General features: G+C 35.5%; 1 protein-coding gene across 3 annotated transcripts in view; it reads left to right on the top strand.

The window, feature by feature from the left end:
- The window catches only part of LOC108360751 (protein still life, isoform SIF type 1-like), a 98,496-nt gene extending 77,113 nt beyond the window's left edge, over positions 1 to 21,383 (top strand). For all 3 annotated transcript variants that reach the window (XM_017613171.1, XM_017613170.1, XM_017613172.1), the window contains 7 exons: positions 2,935 to 3,305; positions 7,269 to 7,645; positions 11,459 to 11,515; positions 12,092 to 12,266; positions 12,331 to 12,579; positions 14,384 to 14,513; positions 21,299 to 21,383. In XM_017613171.1, the coding sequence (XP_017468660.1) occupies positions 2,935 to 3,305; positions 7,269 to 7,645; positions 11,459 to 11,515; positions 12,092 to 12,266; positions 12,331 to 12,579; positions 14,384 to 14,513; positions 21,299 to 21,343 (1,404 nt within the window). In that variant the 3' untranslated portion in view covers positions 21,344 to 21,383. The remainder of the gene's footprint in view (positions 1 to 2,934; positions 3,306 to 7,268; positions 7,646 to 11,458; positions 11,516 to 12,091; positions 12,267 to 12,330; positions 12,580 to 14,383; positions 14,514 to 21,298) is intronic.
- Positions 21,384 to 22,004: the final 621 nt, after the last annotated feature.

The following is a 22,004-nucleotide window of genomic DNA, read 5'->3' as shown; positions in this document are numbered from 1 at the left end:
TAGTTAATTTTTTGGGTGTAACAGAACAAGAGACCCCTCGATTTGAAAGATCTTTTGTATCTCTTAAAGTGAGAGTCAGATAATATGCACCAAAATTTCATTATCGAGGCAGAGCCGGCATTCCGCCTCTGTGATCACAACTATTCGGTGCAAGTGGAATCGTAATTGCTTGTGACCGGTCATGCACCCAGAAAGTAGCCTGATTTCATTTCTATTTACTAAAATAATGTCGTTTCTATTGAAAGGGTAGCTGAAGAGCCTAGTCTGTCTTAGGCCCCCACCGCTCCCCAGTACTCACTTCGTTCCGAGTGTAACCATTCAGTAATCATGGCTCTCGAAGAGGACCAACTGAGACCACAGAATCGTTCAGGTCCCGAAAAGGCAGATAGCAATTCTTCTCGTGCTAACTCGTCGGTGACGTCGTTGCCCAGCACAGGGCTACCATGTTTTTAGCTGCCAAAATTTTTAGCGTTCCAAATCAATCTCTAACCAGCTTGTATTTCATTGTTCAGTTTGATGTCTGCTTGGCTATTTGAAAAGGTAACCAAAAAGGCGCACTTTAAACTCTTTTCAAGGTATAATTTTTCGAAGTTTGAAATTGCGACTATTTCTGCCTGAAACACTATGGACCATTTGTCCATGGGAATTGCAAGTTTGTTGCTAGGTCAAAAAAAAACCTGCTCTATCCTCCATCCTTGAACCGTCTGTGCACTAGTGTACGTTTCTTAGATCAAGTGCAGGGCGCCCATTTTCCCAATCTTCGCGATCGGGGATAATTACTTGGAACTTTCTGCCAAAGCAGACCTCTTTAGTCATGAAATCAGTGATTCTCTGGTATCGTTCAAAGAATACCTGCATGAAGCTTCTTTGTGCAGAAGCCGTCATTAGATAGTCGAAGTTGCAGCTCCGTCATGACTGCTGTTTCCTGGATAAAAGTATGGTGAGGAGTCTATTCCAGGAGCGATTCTAGAGCCGCAGTTGAACACGTGCCTATAGATTCAGTGACGGATAGACATACCAATTCAAACGATTGGTTAAGGCGAAGTATGACAGCTTTTTGGAGCTTCTTCTGCCGCGATCCGTAACGGATCTATCAGCCTTGAGCTGAAGCCACATGGCCCTTGTTGCTTAAGAAAGTGTTCTCTCAAGATGGGAGTTCCAATTAAATCTCTTCTCTAGCGTAATACCCAGATATTTGACCTCATCGTAGCATTGAAGCATTGTGCCTCCAAGAGTGGGCAAACCAATATTTGGTTTATATTTGTTTTAAACGGCACAACGGGAACAACGTTCCGAGAATTTATGCTGAGACCCACATTGGAGACCACGCGAAGTGCTGCACATGTAACTTCAGAGACAGTTCTGCCGAATTTTCCCGTAACTAGAATTGCCAGGTCATCTGCATATCCCACAATATCCTAACCTCACTCATGTAGTCTGTTTACATGGTAGTCCACTAAAACTGAGCAACGCAAGTGAAAAAGGACGTTTCCCTGTGGGCAGCATCTCACGGCTTTGATCTTTCCTTGAGTATTACCCAAGAAGGATGTAATTTCAAGCTCACGAAGCATAGCGTCGATCCAACCAACAACCTCTTTGGACCAATACCCCTGAAATATATCCATAGGCAGTATTGTCGAAAGCACCGTCGATGTCCATGAAGGTACACAGAGCGGGCTCCATGGCCTCGAAGGCATTTTCGATCCTATTAATCAGATACTGTAGCTCCGAATCCGTTGAAAAAAGCAAATTTTATGTGGTGTAAGGGAGTGCAAGTGTTAAGTTTTTCCTTAATATGGAGATCTAACAGTCTCTCTAAAGTTTTAGGAGTGAAGGAAGTTAGGCTAATAGGTCTGTATGATTTAACTAAGTGAATGGGCCTGTTGTCCGATTTCGGAATAAAAAACAGGGACACCTTCCTCCAAGCATACGGTATGTATTATAAGCAATAACTAGCCCTAAATGTACAGATCTGGAGATCAATTATATCTTCAATACTTCTGTGCAGTAGTGCTGGAAAAATCCCATCACCACCCGCTGCTTTGAAGGGTTCGAAAGGAGACGGGGGTTATCAGATCATGCTCCAGCAGGGAGCCTGGAAACAGCTAGCCGATACATTACAAAATTCATGACGATATGTTGCAAGATTCATAATTTTTTGTACGGGCATATCCTAGGAAAGTAAAAACAGAAGAAGAAAAGCGCTCGAGCCACAGAACCTGCGGCCAAAAATTTGGTAGTTCAACATACATATCTATGTAAATTCATTCGGCTACAGCAGTTGCTGAGATAATGTGGAAAAAAGACATATTGCTCGTTTACTAGAATAGTGCCATAATTAAAAAATAAAAATTTTGAGTTGAGTTAACAGAGAGTAACTTGCCCTCTCTCTCTCAGTCAAAAGTTGCAGGTTTTAGTCCGAGTTTTTCTTCCTGCAAGTTCATGAAAAGTGTCAAACGATAGGCAGGGTTGCATTTGTAAACAAAAACAAAACGCGGTGAAAGCAGAGAATCTTGCATGTGTTAAAAAATGGAAGTAGTTACAGGAAAAGTGATTTTTCGCGTTCCAGGTGACTTTTACTGTTTCGCTCTCGCTCCTCTCATTCAAGAGAGTAATCTTGTTATTTGACAGTTTCACAGGTTTTTACAAGAAGTTATCTGGAACGCAACTTATAAATATTTACTATGGAAGTAGGTATATGTAAATTCAAAACTTAAAAGCCCTTTTTCTCTTGTTCTACTTTTTTGAGTTATGACAATATTGAAGTAAATGAGCGATATGTATGTATGTGCTTAAATTTATTCTCAAACTTTTTGGTTTTCTTGTGGTTTCAAAATTCAAATGTAGTTCTTTGTAATTTGCCACTGGGGTACAATATATGCATATATATATATATCACACATAAATAAATGCAATCGATTGTTATCGTTGCAGACACGTGATGCACGCGCACATGACATGCACCAGCACCAGCACAACATAATCAACAACAACACCAGACGCAAAACCAAGAGCACCGAGGACATGAACGTTGACACCAGCACCCTGAAACGCATGCTAAAGCCCATGCCCAGTACTGAGAGTCCCGTTACTTCGCCGGAGATGGGACGGCGCCGTTATAATTACTACAATGCTAATGTGGCCAATACTCTTGGGCCGCAACATATGCATCAGCATGGAGGCGGCTTGGGCATGGGAATGGGCATGGGCGGTGGCGGTGGACCTGGTGGTATGCACCACATTATGAACAACAACAATACCATGGGACGTGTGAGCGGTCAGTCGTCGAGATTCTCTGGATCTAGGTAAGTGTGTGTGCGTTTGTACGTGAGCGAAACAAATAAATATTTAGCATTGAATTGGAAAAAGAAACCGAATAAATACTGTAGAAAGGCAATATAAAATTACTACAGCAATAAGCATTGCTTTCAACTCAGTGTGCCACACAACTAAATGACCGGGCCAAGACCAAAGCAAATCTAAAAGTCTAACTGCCAAAGCAACCGACAGAGCAACCACCGCGACGCGGTTGAGTTGTTTTGCATCGCCGTTTAAGCCAGTCCGCGCCAATAAATTTCCGCCAGCATTTTTAGTGTAAATTGGCAAATTAAGAAAGAGTGTTGGGGTAGCATGAGGCAACAAGTGTGGCGGGCGTGTTTTGTCGAGGTGCGAATAGCGGTGAATTTAAGCTAAAAATTAGCATTGTGAAAATTGTGCAGATATCTTATTTGTTTGTTGTGATGCAAAAAAAAAAAAAACAAATAATAATTGCATTTGGTTGCCTTCTGTGCAACTGCTGGGAGTAGGAAAAGAGGGCGTTAATTTTCGGAAAACTGTACCAATTGTGTCTAATGAATAGAATGAAGGAAACGCTTAGTTCGAAATGGGAATTCCAAATGCAATATGTTTCCTCTAACTCTGGAACTAAATTGCTGTTAAAGTTATAAAATGTACCTACCTTTGTATGTCGGTCGCTAAAATAAAATAAGTAAAAAGTAAACCGTAAAACCTCTTCAGATTTCATCAAACCGCTTTGGCGCCATGTTTTTTTTGCATTTTAAACCAAGCCAATGACAACACGAAAACATCTTGCAACTGTAAAAATAAAATGTATTTAGTACAGCCATTTTAGAACGCTCAAGATACCTCTCAGAGAAAAGTTACACCAAACGAAATTATATGAGCTGCTTATTCATATACTAAAATACATACATATATTCTTACCGGGTTCATAGAATATTCATAAAAGTGTGTTTGTGTTTTGAATGTTTCATACCATTGTGAAAACATTTTTGTGAAATCGTGAAGATTAAGGGCAAAAATGCCTTCTACAATTAAAAACAATTAAAAAAAATAGTGGCACTGTGCTACTATGATAAATGGCCGGGATATCATAGTCAATTTATGTACAGTAGACTGCATCGCTCCCCATACAAAAAACAAACGGTACTATTTTTCAACTGGAATTATAAAATCTATTATATTTAAAGACTTCCACCAAAACATCTCGCAAAAATATTAAGATTTACGTGAGCTGGACCGATAAGAAAATACCTCCTAAATTTGAGATTGTTATTAAACCACTTTTTTAATATTTTTTTTTTTTTTTAAATTACCTCAGATGACTGAACAGTTTAAGCTTAAAAAGTTTGCATACAAATATTTAAACAAAATTTCTACGGAATAAAAATAATGAGATTTTTGATGCTGTTTTTGCACTTTTTTCAAAGACTGGTTTAAGAAAAACTTGAATAACTCAGCTAAAACCTTACGAATTTAGACTTATGAGGTATCATTGGTAAGGTATTTATTTTCTCACCCTTTTACCTTTTTTGAGAATAAGTTCATCCAATGTGTGAAAGAGGAAGGTAAGATAAACGAGTGTCATTCCATTTTGAGATAAGATGTGTTGATATTGGGTAAAGAAAAAATTGGGACGTGATGAGTTTTTTTGCAAAGAAATACAAAGGGTGAGAAAATACCTTTCCACTGATACCTTATAAGTCTATATCGGTAAAGTTTTGAAGCAGTTATTCAAGTTTTTCTTACACAAATCTATTGAAAAAAGTTAAAAAACAGCATCCAAAATCTCATTATTATGATTCCGTTGATATAATTTTTTAATATTATTATGTAGATTAAGCTTAAACTGTTTTGAAATCTGGGGGGATTTTTTCCAAAAAATCCTTTAAGAAACTATTTTTATTCATAAAAAAAGTCCATTTTTAAAAGGTTTTTTTCAAACCGGTCAAGCTCACGTAAATCTTAATATTTTTCAGAACTATTTTGGTATAAATCTTAAAATATACTAGGTTTCATAATCCCGCCGGAAAAACCGCAACTTTATTTGGTGATGCAGTCTAATGTACAGTAGTCGAAAAAATTATAGCCGCACCAAATTTTCACAAGTTTTAAAATATTATTTTTTTTTGTTATTTAGTTTTGGTTAGTTTTTTATAGTTCATTCTTTAACAACATCCATATAAATACAAGTTTAAAGGCAGTGTCACACGATTGGGTATTTGCCAAAATTTGGTGCAAATCATATACCAAATATTTTTCTTTATCCCATTCACGAAAATTAATTTGTTGAAATTTTTCAGTAGAACATCGCTGTGTTTTACCAATCTTGTGACCACAAAAAAAAAAAAATTTCCCTTTTTTTTTTTATTTTGTACCAATAGTTAATATAAAAATGTACCAATCTGTACAAATGTACACCCAGAAAAAAGTCAGCTAAATATATTTCTCTCAAAACATGATTTGGTAAATATAACCAAATAATGTAACTATAACCAAATCATGTGTTGAGGAAAACATATTTAGTTGACGTAACTAAACTCTTTTCTCAGTGTGCCAATCGATAATCGAGTGCCACTGCCTTAAAAATGTATGTAATTAAAAAAAAAATTCAACAAATTCTCGTAAAGATTTCGAGTTTTTTAATTATATTCAGAGTATGCAGTTTTGTAGCCCATATTCTAGTAGAATAAAGTATAAATTTCAAATAGCTAAAAACTACGATTTATTTTTTAGAATTTTTAAAAAAGCTTGAAATTTGCACGAAAGTTTGTTGAATCTTTTTTTAATATTGCACAAATTTGGAAACTTGGTTTTACTCGGGTTTTGTTAAAGAACGAACTATATTTTTATAAAAAAAATAACCAGAATTAAATAACAACGAAAATGATACGTTAAAACTTGGCATAAAGTGGTTCGGCCATATTTTTTTGATCACTGTATGTATTTTTTAATATCTTTAATTGGACCTACGTTTCTACATTTTATACAATAATTAACCACAGTGAAACAATCGCATTCTTTGCATTAAAATTTAAAATATGCTTACTATTTCTAGTAAAAGTTTTTATTCATATATAAACTGCAATGCTTTCCATAAAATGAATGGTGTTTAGTAAGGGTTACATTATCTTAAAAGTTTAGGAAGTTCTATCTTAAACTTGTTTTATATGACAAAACTCTTTCTACTAATCTTGTAAAAATGTATTCTATTGTTTTTGAAAGCAAATACTATACAAAAATAATTGTTGTCTTAAATTTTTGTATGAAAAAGTATTAAAAGATATATAATCTTGTAAAAATGCATATTTTTTGTGAACAAAAAATACGATAAATTTGGAAAATATGCGAAATCGTATTTCTATATATAGTAGCGTAAGTGCGCATCCAATCAAAAACTCACTAGGGCAAAAGAGAAGGCACGCCCCTGTTGCTCACTTTCACTACAATTCTAACGAGATATATCTCCTTATTAACTACGTTCTTTGGTTCTATGTACAAGTACTCGACACCTTTCCGATATTGAGTAGGTTTCGATACCTTGTTTGATACAAGTACAAGTGCTAATCTGAGTAATACCTTGACGGTATCGATTTATCCCTAAGTCCACCTTCAACAAACTGCTTGTGCCTTATCAGTAATCCACCATAGAACAGTTATTCACAGTTCGCAAATATTAGGAAAGACTCGCGAGGATAATATCGACAATCACCATCTATCTAAGATGTTGACAAAAAATGGTCATCCTTCACACAGATTGTTTTTAGAGCATAATGAACCATGTTTTTGCTATTACAAATCAAAATTCTAAAAAGGCGGATTTTTGGCCCACGCTAACTTCGGCCCAAGATAACTATTTTTTCGCGTGATATTTTATTTATAAGATTTCTACTAAAGGTAAATAACACGTTGGTACTAATTCATAACTTTTTATGCATTTTTTCTACTTTATTTTTTGGCTCAACTAGATCATCTCATGAAATTGGTCGTGGATATCCACAACGAAATCTGTACTTGGAATTGGAACGCGAACGCAGCTGCATTGAGGGCTCGCCACCCTCCGACAACGTCATGTTTGACAATCAGTGCTATGCCACGACGCCCAGCTCTAGCAACGGCAACTCCGACCAGGATCAATCGTATGGTCAACGTAACGCCGGTGGAGGTCGCCATCAACATCATCATCAAGCACCAAATGTCACCCCCACCCCAGGCAGTCCAACATCACGTCTACTACTCGAATATGAAATGCATTTGAGAAACACCTTGGCCAAGGGCATGGACGCTGAATCCTACAGTTTGCATACATTTGAAGCTTTGCTCTCACAAAGCATGGAGAATTTGGGTATGCCAATAAGTGAATCACTACAAAAGCGAAGATTTATTTTTCCTATTCGATGTTGTTGTGTTGTTTTCCTTTTTTTTATAGTTTCTGACATTCTTGTCTTGCTAGTGATAGTTGTAGCATTTTTTAAAATTATTTTTCTATTGCTTTATTTACATAAATAATTTACCTATCTTCGCTATACATACGTAGTGTAAAATCAATTTTAGCCGAAAGTGAATAACCATGCGCATACATATACACTCAGAAAAAAGCCAGCCAAATATATTCCTCTCAACACATGATTTGGTAACTATAAACAAATAATGTAACTATAACCAAATCATGTATTGATAAAAACATATTTAGTTGACGTAACTAAACTCTTTTCTCAGTGTACCCGTATACGTATGAGGGTGTATAGAAATCTATGTAGAACCCCGTAAATCCATCACACATACAAATTTACAACCCTCCGATCAACTTTCATAGCTTCTTTCATACCTGTGCTTACTTACGTAGTTGCATACCGTTACATGCTACATACATACATAGCTATTCAAATGAAAGTAGTTCGAATGTCAAACCCTAATGTGGGGAATGCTCTAACTCTTTAATTGGATAAAAGTAGGGTTAATTGAAATCGACAAAAGTAGCAAACCTAAATATGCTAGACTGATTCGTACATACATATGTAGTATGTACACATGTGACTCTGAGTGACAGAAATGGTAGATTTATTTGTTTAATTTGAAATCACTGAATATACAAGACAGTCACTTCGCATAGTACACTGAGAAAAGAGTTTAATTACGCCAACTAAATATATTTCTAGAAACCCATGATTTGGCTACAGTTACTTTTTTCGCAATATAGAAATACATACATAGATGAGACCAGGGGGCCAATTCTTGTTCTGTGAAAACGTAAAGTGAAATCATTTTTCATCACTTCACATAAAATTACGATTCTGTTTTAAAATGTAAATAAATTAATTTGTCAAAAAATTTTCAATGTGAAAACTTTTTTTACAAAGTTTTAAGGCCATGAAAAAGAAAATTTGGGCATTTTTCTTTAAACCATCATCTTGTGATAAAGAATATCACTGTGTTCTACTCACATTAATTTACCAAATAATTACTTGCTAGATGTTAACGAAAAGATAAAGTGAAAAAAATTAAATTTTCACTAACATTGAATTTTTCATTTTCACTTCACACTTTCATAGCCTAGAATAGGTCCCCAGTTTTCATACTTAAAATTTATTATTTCGTATATGGACGGCTGAATGGAAGATCGATCCATATCGGCAGGCGGTTCGAAAACGCTCTATCTAAACAGATATTTCAAGAACACCCTATTTCAGAATTTTATTGAAGAACTCCCTATCTCAGAATTTGGTTCAAGAACGCCCTATCTCAATATAAATTAAATATATCGGCAGCTGAGATAAGGCGTTCTTCAATCAAATTGTGATGTAGGGCATTCTTGAGCCATTTTTTGTGATAGGGCGTTTTCGAATCGGCTACCGGGATATGATCTTTGACGGAAAAAATATTTACGTACATATTGTGGCACATACAAAAATTATGATGTTAAAGTTTTAATTTTACAGGAAGTTTGCTTAAGTTTTTAAAAGAGAGTAATATCCGGAAATATGGGAAAATTGGGTTAATACCCGGGTATTTACCAAAAAGGGTGGTTAGATTTAAAGTTTGTCATAGAAAATTTAGTGAAAAAATACATTGTTTTGCAAAAATTAATGAATTTTTTTATATACAAATGCATACAGGGCAGTTGAAAAATACTACGACAAAAACTATATTAAGTAGGCATACTTATTTTTGCAGCATTACATAATATTATACGAACGAAATCAATATTTAGTCACTGTCGCTGAAGTTGTCATAGTCAGTTTCACTCCGAATATAATTGAAAGCAGAGTGAGGTATAGAATGCGTATTACCAGTGGAAGATGCTTCCTCAAATTAATTAGCGGAATTGATGATTTTATCCTCAGCTAGGGATGCCAGATTCGACTTTTCTCTCTGAGATTCATGGGTCTTCGATCGAATCTCGGAGCTAAGGATTAGTCAAAAAATTCTCTAGGTTTAGGCAAAATTCTCAAATGTGTTTATTAAGTCACGTTTATGCATTTAGCCCAGAAAAGTAAACTACATGTTAGTCAGTGGCGGACCAACACCCAATACACCCAGATTCGTAATACTGGGACCCAGCTAAAATCATTGTGCTCACCCTTAAACAATCACTCCGTCCTTAGGATATTTATAAAATTAAGCACTTTGGTGGATTTTATGTTCCATATTAGCCGTGTTTTATTTGTCCAGAAATTTAAGCTATTAGCTTATTTTGTATGGAGGACTTACCCAACATAATTATATTGACTTATGAAAAGCTATCTTGGCTTGTATATTGAACAAGGGGCATTGCCATTCAGCATCAGAAATTTTCTTCTTCAGCCAATCAGAAAGAGGCAAAAACTCACATTGACACTATTTGCAGTCAAACAACTGTCAAAATTAGGCTAACATAGGAAATAAGCTAATTTCGTTTTATTTGACCAAGATTTAGCTATTTGCTCGTGATGGTTGAATAAAACATGCCTACTGTAGACGAAGACAGTAAACGTTATCCAAAGTCTTTGAACATAAGATCTATAGAGACTTATAATAGTACATATGACCGTCCGTCTCCACAGTGAGTCCCATCTAACCAACAAAAGTGTCGCGATAAGAGAAAAAAGCGACGCCGCTATTGTGGTTTTTCGCGTCATTTCTTTCTCCTATTTTCCTTACTATCGGTATCGATTTGGAGCGAACACCCCTATTGGAGACTTTTTTCCCAATTTGTTTAATAGCACATCAGCGACAATCAGCTGCTTTGCTCTTCAAGCTAAGCTTTTACTGACGCAAGTAGTTGCCGGTAGAGTTCGCTCTTATCGGTTGGAATGCAGGAAATTAGGGTGGAATGAAGGGAAAAACTAAAGAATACTTTGTTGCGGCCAGTACGCGAACTGTATTGCTATCGTAGCCGATTACCTACGATTTCCGAAAATAAACCGAAATTTACTCCCCAACTCCGTTTTAACCAAGACCTACTTTACATATGACCTCCAAAGCAATGGTGAATCTGGATTTATACAAATAATAAAATACATACATATGTCAATTTACATACATACATACCGTTTATGTGTATGAAAAATCCGCTACCGAATTATTTTTGCTCTGCAATTTCATTCGTCGTTTACTCCGATCACGATCACGCAATTTTGCCAGCCATGCCAGCGATTTTAGACCTCTTTCCTTATTCTTATTTCCTTAGGAAAGAAGAGCGCAGTGCCAGTGGGTTATTGTCGAAAATGGCGAAAAGTTGTAATAATTATTCAAGATGAGGGTTTTTATATATACTTAAGATAAAAATCGATCATGTAAACTTAAAAGTGGAAGCCTAATTTAAGCTGACTATTTTCTTAAGTATGTTAACAACCTGAAATGACAATTTTCGAAACTTTTATGGACAACATTCTAAAAAAAAAACAGCAGAGGAAAACTACTATCCTTCGACTTTATTTTTGATTTTACAATTAGAATTATGTATCTTTGAATTCTACAGAACTCATTATTCCTTTACCGCACGATCGATTTAAATAATTTCTATTTAACAATCTAAATGTTTATCTGTATGTATAACTACTCAGCGAAACGCTCATATCGCATTTCTCATTATCTCATTATATTTCCACGCACCATCCCAAAAAACAACATCAAAAAATAAAATGAACAATGAAAAAATAAAAACAAAACTTTAAAGAACTCGCTGAAAGCCTGCCTGGATCAACACAGCGCAGTCCATATCCAATGCGTAGGCGTAAGTAGTGCTCGTACATAGCTACATACATACATAATTAGGAACATACAACACAAAAAAACATTTATAAAATATGCAATAGTTGCAGCAAAAATTTAATTAAAATCGTGAAATTTTTTTGTATATGTATAAATTAAGTCAAGTTTGAAAATCCATATGTAACTTCACGGCAGTACATAATTTACAAAAACAAAGCTAAAGTCATATTTATTATCTTCCAAAGTATATTCAAAACTCATGTATTTACACAACACAAATTTCAGTTATGAATTGCTTTTTTTTAATAGTAAAAGATATTCAAATGCTTTTTAGTGCTTCATAAAAATACTTTGTAGAATAACCCTAAAGCAACTGTATCCCATACATAGATACATTTCTCTTTTTGGAATGGTCCATTTTGTAACGATTAAAATAATTACCGTTAGTTTATTTGGCAATGCACATAATTTTTACGAATTACTTAATAAAAATATTCCATAAACAAAGTTAGTACACTCAACAATTATGTATACCTCACACATTGGTGAATTGATTAATGAACTCGCCGCATTTTCGATTTTTCTGTCACAATTATAGCAAGCGCCAAATCCTCTACTCTCCCATTGCCACCGCATCGTCCATTGTCTACGTTGCGCGACAAAGAACGCGATCGTGAGCGCGACGGCTATTATAGTGATCGCAATGAGCTTATACGCGAAAGAGAGCGCGAGAGAGAACGAGATCGCGGCTACCTCTCTGATCATAACACAAGGTAACTGAAATCTGAAGTAAAAGTAATACATTTTTTAAACATTTTTCTCTAATTTCTTTATTAGCTTTTCAACATCTCGTTGCGCCTCTTGCATTGGCGAATCGGCTCGCGCTCAATGGTTTCGCCACTCGGATGGCTGGCGCTCTGGCAGTTCGACTATTGGTTCTGGCTCTGGTCAGGGTTTAATGTCACAACAAACTACGGGCTCGGGTCATAAACGTTCACCATGGGACTCTTTGCCCTCTTTGCGACAGGACAGTAGTCTGAATGATTCTGGATATAAGAGTGCACGTGCTGATTCGCTTGAACAGCGGTGAGTAGAAAAGGAAATTGCAGAGATTTTGAAACATTTTAAGCTTGAAAGGGAATATTTGTATTTTGCAAACAGCAACTTTATTTTATGAGGCTTGAATAGGACACGAAGTACAAAGAAATAGTCGAGCTTAAAAAAGTGCCAAAATTAATCTATTCGAAATTGTGAGTTGTTTAACATCAGTTTGCAATACTTTGCCTCTTCCGCCTGAGTGGTGTTGACATTTTTATTATTCGTTTGGTAATTAAATATTTTTATACCTTACTTGCTGTCTGAATTAGCGATTGTTAATCTGCTGTGATAGATTTCCGGCGATGAATCGCTTGTGGATGACGCTGCATCTATTACGGCCGTGTCACACGATTGATACATTTGTAAATTTTTTATGCTGGGTTGGTTAGAGTTCTTATTAAAAATCGACTACCCGGCTTTTCAGTTAGTCGACTAGTCGATTACAGTATATTTTGCTTTGCTGTCTTTGTGCTTAAGTGCACATTTAAGATACCTACGCCGAAATGCGCATCAGCGGCATTGTTTTTAACAGTTATAAGGAAATTGCTCCGATAGATGCATTCAACGTACCCGCACATTAGCAATACCTGCCTTAAAAATTTGCAAATATTACCAATTATCAAAGAAAGTAATACGTTTACCTGCACTGGCTCTACACTTACCTTAGTTTTACAAGCTTTTATTTATTTTGCTCATCTCGCAGAACAATGAAAATTGCTATCATTTTATATAGTTATATAGATAATTAGATACCATTCGGAAAAAATTTCACCTTCAGTATTTTCTACGTGGTAAGTGCTCCTCCATTATTTGGTTTCATAGGGACTCGGATACCTTCCTCATTAAAGTAGTAAAGAAAATTCGCTTAAATGCTTTTTTCGGTTAAGCGCACAAGTTTTTCGTGCAAAGAAGGATGGGCAGCTAAGCCAAATATACTGTAGCTACTTTTTTTTCATCGATTATCGATTATTCGATCAACCGCTTGAATTCAACTAACCGTTCACTTTCGACTAACTCACTATCGAGTGAGTAGTCACTAAATCGACTACTCGAAATTATTAGAATAATGACAGTTTTTCACCAAAAAATAATTGCTAATAGCTATATTAGTTGGGTTTTGTTAGTGAGCGTAAGTATTAAAAAAAAATGTATATTTACTGGAAGAAAACAACTAAGTAGTCGAAAAATCGAAAATGAACGGATAGTCGACTATTTAGTTGTATGTGAGCGGTTAGTTGAAAAAGTCGTAAGGCAACGGTTAGTCGATTAAGTAATTTCGATTATTGTTGGAAACAACTGTTTTTTTTATGTGCCACGATTGGTACCATACATCCGACCTTTATTGGAAATTTTGTAAAAAAATTGTTTGTCTTGATTGGGATAAAGAAATTTATTTACGCATTCACACGATTGGGATAGGATTAGCAGCAATCGTGTGACACTGCCAAAGTTTGGTAAGCTAACTTTGCGAACACAGTAGTTTTCGTCATGTGGAATACACTAGGAAGAGCTTTTTGAAATAAAATCTTCTGCGATGAAACTGACAGAACTCCTGCGATGGCAGTCGCTCATGGAGACAATCTGTGTGTATGATTTTCTAGTTCCATATTGATGACTCCAATTACCACTAAAATGGAGAATCGGTACTCCTGAATATAAGACAGAATGCGTACTTGCCCACTTAAATTATTTCTCATTTGAATAACCAACTTGTCCATGAACAGGCACTAATTAAAGTTAACCCTTTATCAGTTATTTTAATTTTTTTTTTTATAAAACTCTCTTTTTTCAGCGCTGAATTCATACGTCAAGATAGCTTACGCTCAGATTATTTAAGTGATCGAGACTCTCGCTATGGCATCGTACAACAGGCTTCCATTGACAGCACTGATTCGCGGATGTGCTATTTAACATCGTCAGAGGTGAGTACTAATTTGATTTATACTAATGCATACAAAAACAAAAGTATAACCTGAGTAAGTCTTGACTAGGTCTACACATGTACATATGTACATTAGGTATGCTAGAATATGAGGAAAATTGTGATCCCGAGATTTCGGGATATTCTTTAAGTAATCCCGAGATCTTGGAATTATAAAACTCACATATCGCTAGCTTAGAGTGAAAAGTTGCTAACTTAACTTTTTATGAAAAATCATATTTAGATACAGGAGGCTAGATAAATTAAAAATGCATCGTTTCGGAAAGGGTAAAGGTGCTTGTTTTATATTTTCTCCTTATATTCAATGAAAGGAAAATTTGCTAAGTCCAAAAAAAAGCTCCGAAAATTCTATAAGGCCAAAATAGTTGGAAATTTTTTAATAAATATCGAATCCCTCTGATTCGTATGGAGTTTTTCTTTGCTTTAAACAGGCAAAATGATGTATAAAAAGTTTTGCTGAATACTTGAGAAAAAACAAATGGCTAGTAGAAATGTTTTCCTCTCCTGTACAATCTTTAAACTGGTACTTCGCAAACTTTGCACTCTACGCTAGCGATATTTATTAAATCAAACAAATTTTAAAGTAAAACATTTTTTAAATTATATTTAAGAAACCATGTGATTGAGGAACGTACATATCACAAATAACAATGTAACTACGAGGTACTTTTGACAGTACTGATTACTACAAAAAAAAAACATGAAACAAAAATATACAAAAAAGAAATGTTGAGGGTGTTAGAGTCAAACGGATCTCAGAATCGGATTAAGCGGGTCGAAATACATGCTGGTAGGTGGGTCTTTTTTATGCCGGTGTTGTTATTATTGCACTTAAAATGTTTTCGTAAGAGCAGCAGAGCATTCAAAGCGGAGTCCCTTCACCTTGACCTGAAGGTTTTATATACAAAACCTACTGATGAAAAACATATTTCGGCCTCAACACTTTTAGGCTGAACTGTCAAAAGGTAGTCACAAGCCATTTGAAGATAATGACCCCTATCTCTGCCAATACAAAATAAATGAACTTCTTCTACCAGCACGTCCGAAAAATTATAAGTTTTTCGATTTGAGGAAGTTTTGAGTAGATTTGTGTAAAAAATTGTCTAACTTTTCCTTAAAACTCTCTGCTTCGTTTACATTAGCGATGCTGTGAGTAAATTCATTTAAGTCTTCTCAAAAAAGGCTCAGACTGCAATTTAAAAGTACAGTTTCAAGCTTTTTTGTTAATTGCAGCCAAACCGGCATTTTACAAACATCATTCTTCAAAATTCAGACACAAGTTCGTACTATCAATTTGATATTTATTTTCGGGACCTCAAAAATCCCGCGATTGACATCCCTAATGAACATATACATATTTAAAAGTTAAATGTTAGAAATATTTTGAGGTTCGACTTTAGTCGTGACTAACTTTAGGAGGAATGAATTTCTTGAAAAATCATTGACATTTTTTTACAGCACTAAGTTTCCTTCAAAAATGTATATCGTTCATTCTGATACGTTGTCTTAAAAAGGACTTCTAACATTTTTTTTCCTGTGTTATTTTATATTAAGCGCTGCGTTTTTGACAGGCCTAATTTTTATGCAAAAAACGCAACCGACTTCAAGTCTCATATACAAATTTAGGAATACCGATCATGATTGCTTTATGATCTACTGATCGGATCTAACCCAAATTAGTATGGAACCATCTCGGAGACACTACCTATCCGATGGAATTATTGAAATCGGTTGACGTGGTCCAAAGTTCTGCGGAACGTACATAAAAAAAAATTACAAAAAAAAAATATTTCGACGAATTGATAACCCTCCATTTTTGAAATCGGTTAAAAAACAAAACCGACTTCAATTATCGCATAAAAATTTAAAATTATCGTTAATTTCTTCACGATCCAATAATCGGATTTAAAGCGAATTATTATGGGACCACCTGGAGGTACTTAACAACTTTCCATTAAGAATGGAATTATCGAAATGGGTTGACGTGGTCAAAGGTTCTAAGGTAACATACATTAAAAAAATAAAATAAAAATAAAAAAAAGACAATTAAAGAAGTATAAGTTCGGGTAAAACGGAGCTTTATATACCCGGCGCAGGTATAAACAATCGTCGTTTAAATTTTCTCTAAACTACCTTTACATGATAAGCTGGGGTTATTTTCCAGATTTCAAACATTTTCGATAATATCCTGAGTTAGACTTAATGTTGTTATTGCAGTCTAAAGTGGGCGGTGCCACCTCCAATTCTTAATTTCTATAGCAGTCTTATTTATTGTTCAGAGGATGTTGTAACTATTAACTTGGAGTTAATTAGCGTTCGCAATTGTTGAAATATCGGTGTTTTCATTTTTCTGAAATTTACCGTTATACGGGACGCGGGGGTCGTAATTTTAGTTCGACTTAAATAATTTTCAACAAATTGCTTTTCCGTACCAAGGTTATTAAGTGCTCCAAGTTTGGTAGAAATTGACAAAGTGGCTACCGAGATACACATGTGTGGTCATAGGTGGGGCGGCGCTACGCCCATTTTCCAAAAAAGTTCATATTAATATTATTTTTTACCAAAATTCTACTCCACATACTACTTTGCAACAATTGGGATGCAAAAATTACTAAAATATTGTAGTTCTTTCATTTTTCGAAACTACCATTATATGGAAAGTGGGCGTGGTTACAGTCCGATTTCGCCCATATTCAATACCATATAAAATTTCGTTGAGATATCTCAATTTTTGTTACAGTTATCGTGTACACGGACACACAGACGGACGGACAGACAAACATGGCTTAATCGAATTCCCTATTCATTCTGAGCAATTATGTATACATACATTTGTCTATATCTATCTCGGTTCGATTTGGCTGTTACAAACAACCGTTATGCGAACAAAGTTATTATACCCTTGTGCACAAGGGCGCTCGGGTATAAAAATATGCCGACGAATTGATAACCTTCTCCTTTTTGTGAAGTCGGTTAAAAAGGAGATTTTTTTCCCAGTATAATGTGCATATGTATATGACCAAATCTCACGAGTTACATTTTTCGACAAAGCATTATCTCCAGTTTTGCATAAGGAAGGAGATTCCGTCGTATATGTAACGTATACGCCCCGTTGCATCATACACACCAGCTAACACGTTTACTTGCAAGCCTTAACTGAAAAGTAAGGTAAAATTTAATAATTTTAAAGGTAATTAAATATTGGCATGGAATATTTTTCTACAGTATTCTTGACGAATATATATATTTATTAATTTCGATTGGTTTCAACTTTTTTTTATAGGTTCAATACATGAAATAACACGTGTTCGAAGAACTTTTCTCTTTCTTTTTTGTTTTTCGTTTTCTTTTTCTTTTCCTTTTTCTTTTCCTTTTCCTTTTCCTTTTCCTTTTCCTTTTCCTTTTTCTTTTTCCTTTTTTCATCGAAGATATGATATGTCAAAGTTTGCATTTTTTCGTGATTCTGACTGATCATGTACTTCTTCAAATCATTATATCTCGGGTTCTGCTCATCGTAGAGACTTCCTCTTAACGTCGTTTTGAAGCTAGCGAAACGGGTCAAGGTTATCATAAGGCTAACTTAGCTATTAACTGAGCTGAACTTTTTGAACTTGATTTGCATAGTGAAGGCCAGTAAATTGGGGATTTAAAATTATAAAATTATACCATGGTATTCCTTGTTTAATTCTCTATAAAAAACATGTTTAAAAAAATTGGGCGTTTTTTAATTTTTTTTTATAATGAGATGCTTTTTTTTGCGAGAGTCAACAAATTTTTGTAATTTGTTTACGAAAATTTAAGATAAGATATATTTAGCAAGGTGTTGAAAATTGAGTTTTTGCAAGAATTTAAATTTTATTGCAGATACCGATAGCATACCTATCCAGATATAAAATTTATATGGCAAGATTTTTCTTTAAGGCGACAAACTCTTAGAAATTGGCGTGGCAATTGCAGAACTAAAGTTAGAAAAACGTAGATTTTACTGCGGATTTCGGCATAATATCGTTTCGTTAGCAACATTTGTTCCATAACTTTTTCAATTAAAGAATATTCTAGAAATGGGCGTGGCTATATTAAAACCAAAGTTCAAAATTTTAGACTTTACTGCGGATTTCGCCAGAACATCTATGTGGATATTTTTTACGTTTGTTTTTGGTTTTCTAATCACAATTAATTCACTAGATTTGGACAATCGCCACATTCGAAACCAAAAACAAAGTACGTGTAAACTTTTTTCTTGTACCGCTTCTTCTTCTTCTTCTATATTGGCGCTATAACCGCCTAAGTGATTGTGGCCGAGTCCAAAAGAGCTCACCAGTCATTTCTTTTCTGTGCTAACTGACGGCAATTGGAAATGCAAAGTGAAGCCAAGTCCTCCGCCTGGTCTTTCCAACGCAGGGGAGACCTTCCTCTTCCTCTGTTACTAGCATCGCCGCCCGCTTTGAATACTTTCAGAGCAAGAGCGTTTCTGCCCATTCGAACGACAACTCCAAGAGCCGCCTCATCAGATGCTTTCATTGTCCATGCCTCCGCGCCATACACTAGCACAGGTATGATGAGTGACTTATAGAGTGTGATCTGTGTACGACGAGAGATGACTTTACTTCTCAATTGCCTACTCAGTCTAAAGAAGCACTTGTTGGCAAGAGTGATTCTGCGTTGGATTTCAACGCTGACATTATTATTGGTGTTAATGCTGATTCCCAAATAAACGAAGTCGAACTCTTATTATCTTCTCCAATACCAGTTTAAAGAAATCACACGAAAAGGAGTCGCCCTGTCTGAAACCCCGTTTGGAAGCAAGCGGCTGGGAGTGGTCTTTCCCAGTTCTGCAGAGCTGGTGGTGGTGGTCATTTTACACAGCCGTATGAGTTTTGAGGGGATGCCAAATGCAGACGTATCGGCGTATAGGCAACTCCTTTTAGCGGTGAGTGTCGATCCTTTTCTCGCCATTTTTGTTCGCCTAAGTCTCTCGTAAAATTTTCGGGCGTATTTCATGTCGAACAACATTTAAAGCTCTTCGCACTCACGTATGTCGGTCTCTCTCTCTTATTATTGCGGCAAATACATCTTCTCTCTTCAGTTCTCCATAGCGGGCCCACATAGCTCGCGTTGCGGCTGATCGCAGCGAGACCCTGTTTGCGGCATCTTTTTTCTCTGCAGTTTTTTAACACTTCTCATCGTACCGAATGTCCTGCGGGCTCGCTGAAATCCGACTACTTCTTCTACGGCGGTATGTAATGAGCCGGAAATGTGATTCCACTGCTCGCATATGGTCGTTTTATCGAAGAGTGCTCTGTGAAAGCAGGTGTGAAAGTCGAACAGCCGTCTGTTGTTTTTGCAGCTGTTCGACGTTTAGCTTTCCTTACATATTTGGGCGCACATTCTTCGATGCACAGAGGCGACTGCGCAAAAATATGCTGGGCTTAGTCGATGTTTGGGCCTCGAAGTGTACGTACGTCCAAACCCCTGGAAGCGTGCCTTCCCTCGAGCACAACATTAAGTTTTCAGACATATTAAACTTAGTTGTCGAATAAGCAGAAACTAAGTGATGCTTGCCATTGCGACCGCTGAATTAGAAAAATACTTTTTTTGTTTTTGTTATAGTAACGCACTACACCACTGCGACGATTATGTACAATTACCTTAACCACATTCTTCATTATGGGAATTAGCTAGCAATTTCTTGAATACAATTCTCTAAAAATTTAAAAAGAGAGCAGTTCAATATAAACATATTTCGTAATATTCAAATACATAGTCACATTTCATTGACATCATCAAACGTTAGACCTTAACAAATATTTTCAATATTTTTTTCAAATAATTGAACTATTTTTCTCGAAAGATATACAAACAAATGCATAGATGGCACAAAATTAAGCAGTGCAAATGTGCTTGTTTTTTCCTCGTTTAAAAGCCATATTATTCTCCGTCAATGAGCCAAAGGTATGGCAATGTCAACATCATTTGAGGCAATGCTTCATTTAGACGGATTTAATGAGCTAATGAATTATGAAGAGTCCAAAATTATTCGTAAACAAAATTAATTATGAATGTAGTGTCAAGCGGCGCAAAATGCTTTTACAGTCGCAGTGGCCTCGACCCGCTGCCGGTCAAGGAATTTTCGCTGTCAAAGGTGTTCTGAAATTTAGTGTGACAAATAAGAAACAAAATTTTGCATTACTAGTAAAAGCTGCTACTCGGCACTCTGCTGGAAAGCTTTTTAATGTCACTGTTGTTTTAATGTTAGATACGATGACTCTGCAAGTCGGTTGGAAGGCACCACATGGGAAGAATATAGTAGTTTCAGTCGTTCGCTCCTTACTTTCGTTATCCTTCGTGCATACAAGAAATCAACAGGCATACAAGCATAGTTAAATTAGTATGTATGCAATCAAGCCTATATACATACTAGGTCCATACTTGTACATATGCACGAATGAGTATTGTTTTGGTGAATGCATTTCGTATCTACGTGTGATTTATTACTTAATTTTTTGTTGTTTTCCCACTACAAAGTAGTGTTTCATTTTGTGTCGAAAAGCTCATTTGTCGGCTTAATAGAGCATAACTTGTTAATTTGTCATATATGATTACAATTAGATATTATGTTACTCATATTTAGGTAATTATGAGCAGTTTCTTGCTTAAGTACTTTCAGGTTTATTTATAAGCATGAGCAAAAATATTTGCGAAGGTAGTACATACATACATATGTATGGTTGTAAGTTTATCAATAGTTTTTTCTCTTCCTTTCAGGATAATATCGTTCGTACAATTCTTGCCGTATTTCTAGTAAATTAAACTAATACAAAACAGAAAGACACTACTCGATTCGGTCACACCAATATTCTAACCAATTACCGATGCACACTTTGGTTCCCGGACCAAGCTACAATGCCTCCTAATTAAAATTAAAATCGCTGAATACACTCAGAAGATCCCTCAGGGAGTCTTTTTTAAAATTGCCAGTGAGCCGAAGTAAAGTGGTGATTCACTCACTCCTTTTCTTATAATAAAGTACTAGGTTGACCGAGCGTTGCCCGGAATGCATATATTTCTTAAAGTTTTCTAGATTTGGATAGCTCTAAAAAAATATTTTGGAAATAAACAAAAAAAATAGGATTTCCATACCTATTAAGTAAATTCCTTACTCTAAAATTTCGGTGGCAACCCTATTCCGAAATACGCTGGAATGAATGTTACATATCTTGAGCGTATGTATACGATTTATGTATATTTACATACAAAAAATGTTGATTGAGATAAAAAAAATAAAAATTTTTATTACAAGGAAGCCTGGCAGCCCTGATGGAAAATATTTTCTGACCAAAGTTCTCAACAATATCCATATTGCGATGTTTTAGCTAAATTGTGTAGAATCGAAAATAAGTGGCAACCTTACCCTATTAAACTAAGACATAATATTTTGTGTATAGGGAAAGCATTGTTTAAGAACCTTCTC

Source organism: Rhagoletis zephyria, unplaced genomic scaffold, assembly GCF_001687245.7.
Source record: "Rhagoletis zephyria isolate East Lansing unplaced genomic scaffold, Rhagoletis_zephyria_1.1 Rzeph_scaffold_00622, whole genome shotgun sequence".
NCBI lineage: Eukaryota > Metazoa > Arthropoda > Insecta > Diptera > Tephritidae > Rhagoletis > Rhagoletis zephyria.
This window is presented reverse-complemented; position numbering and strand designations above follow the sequence as displayed.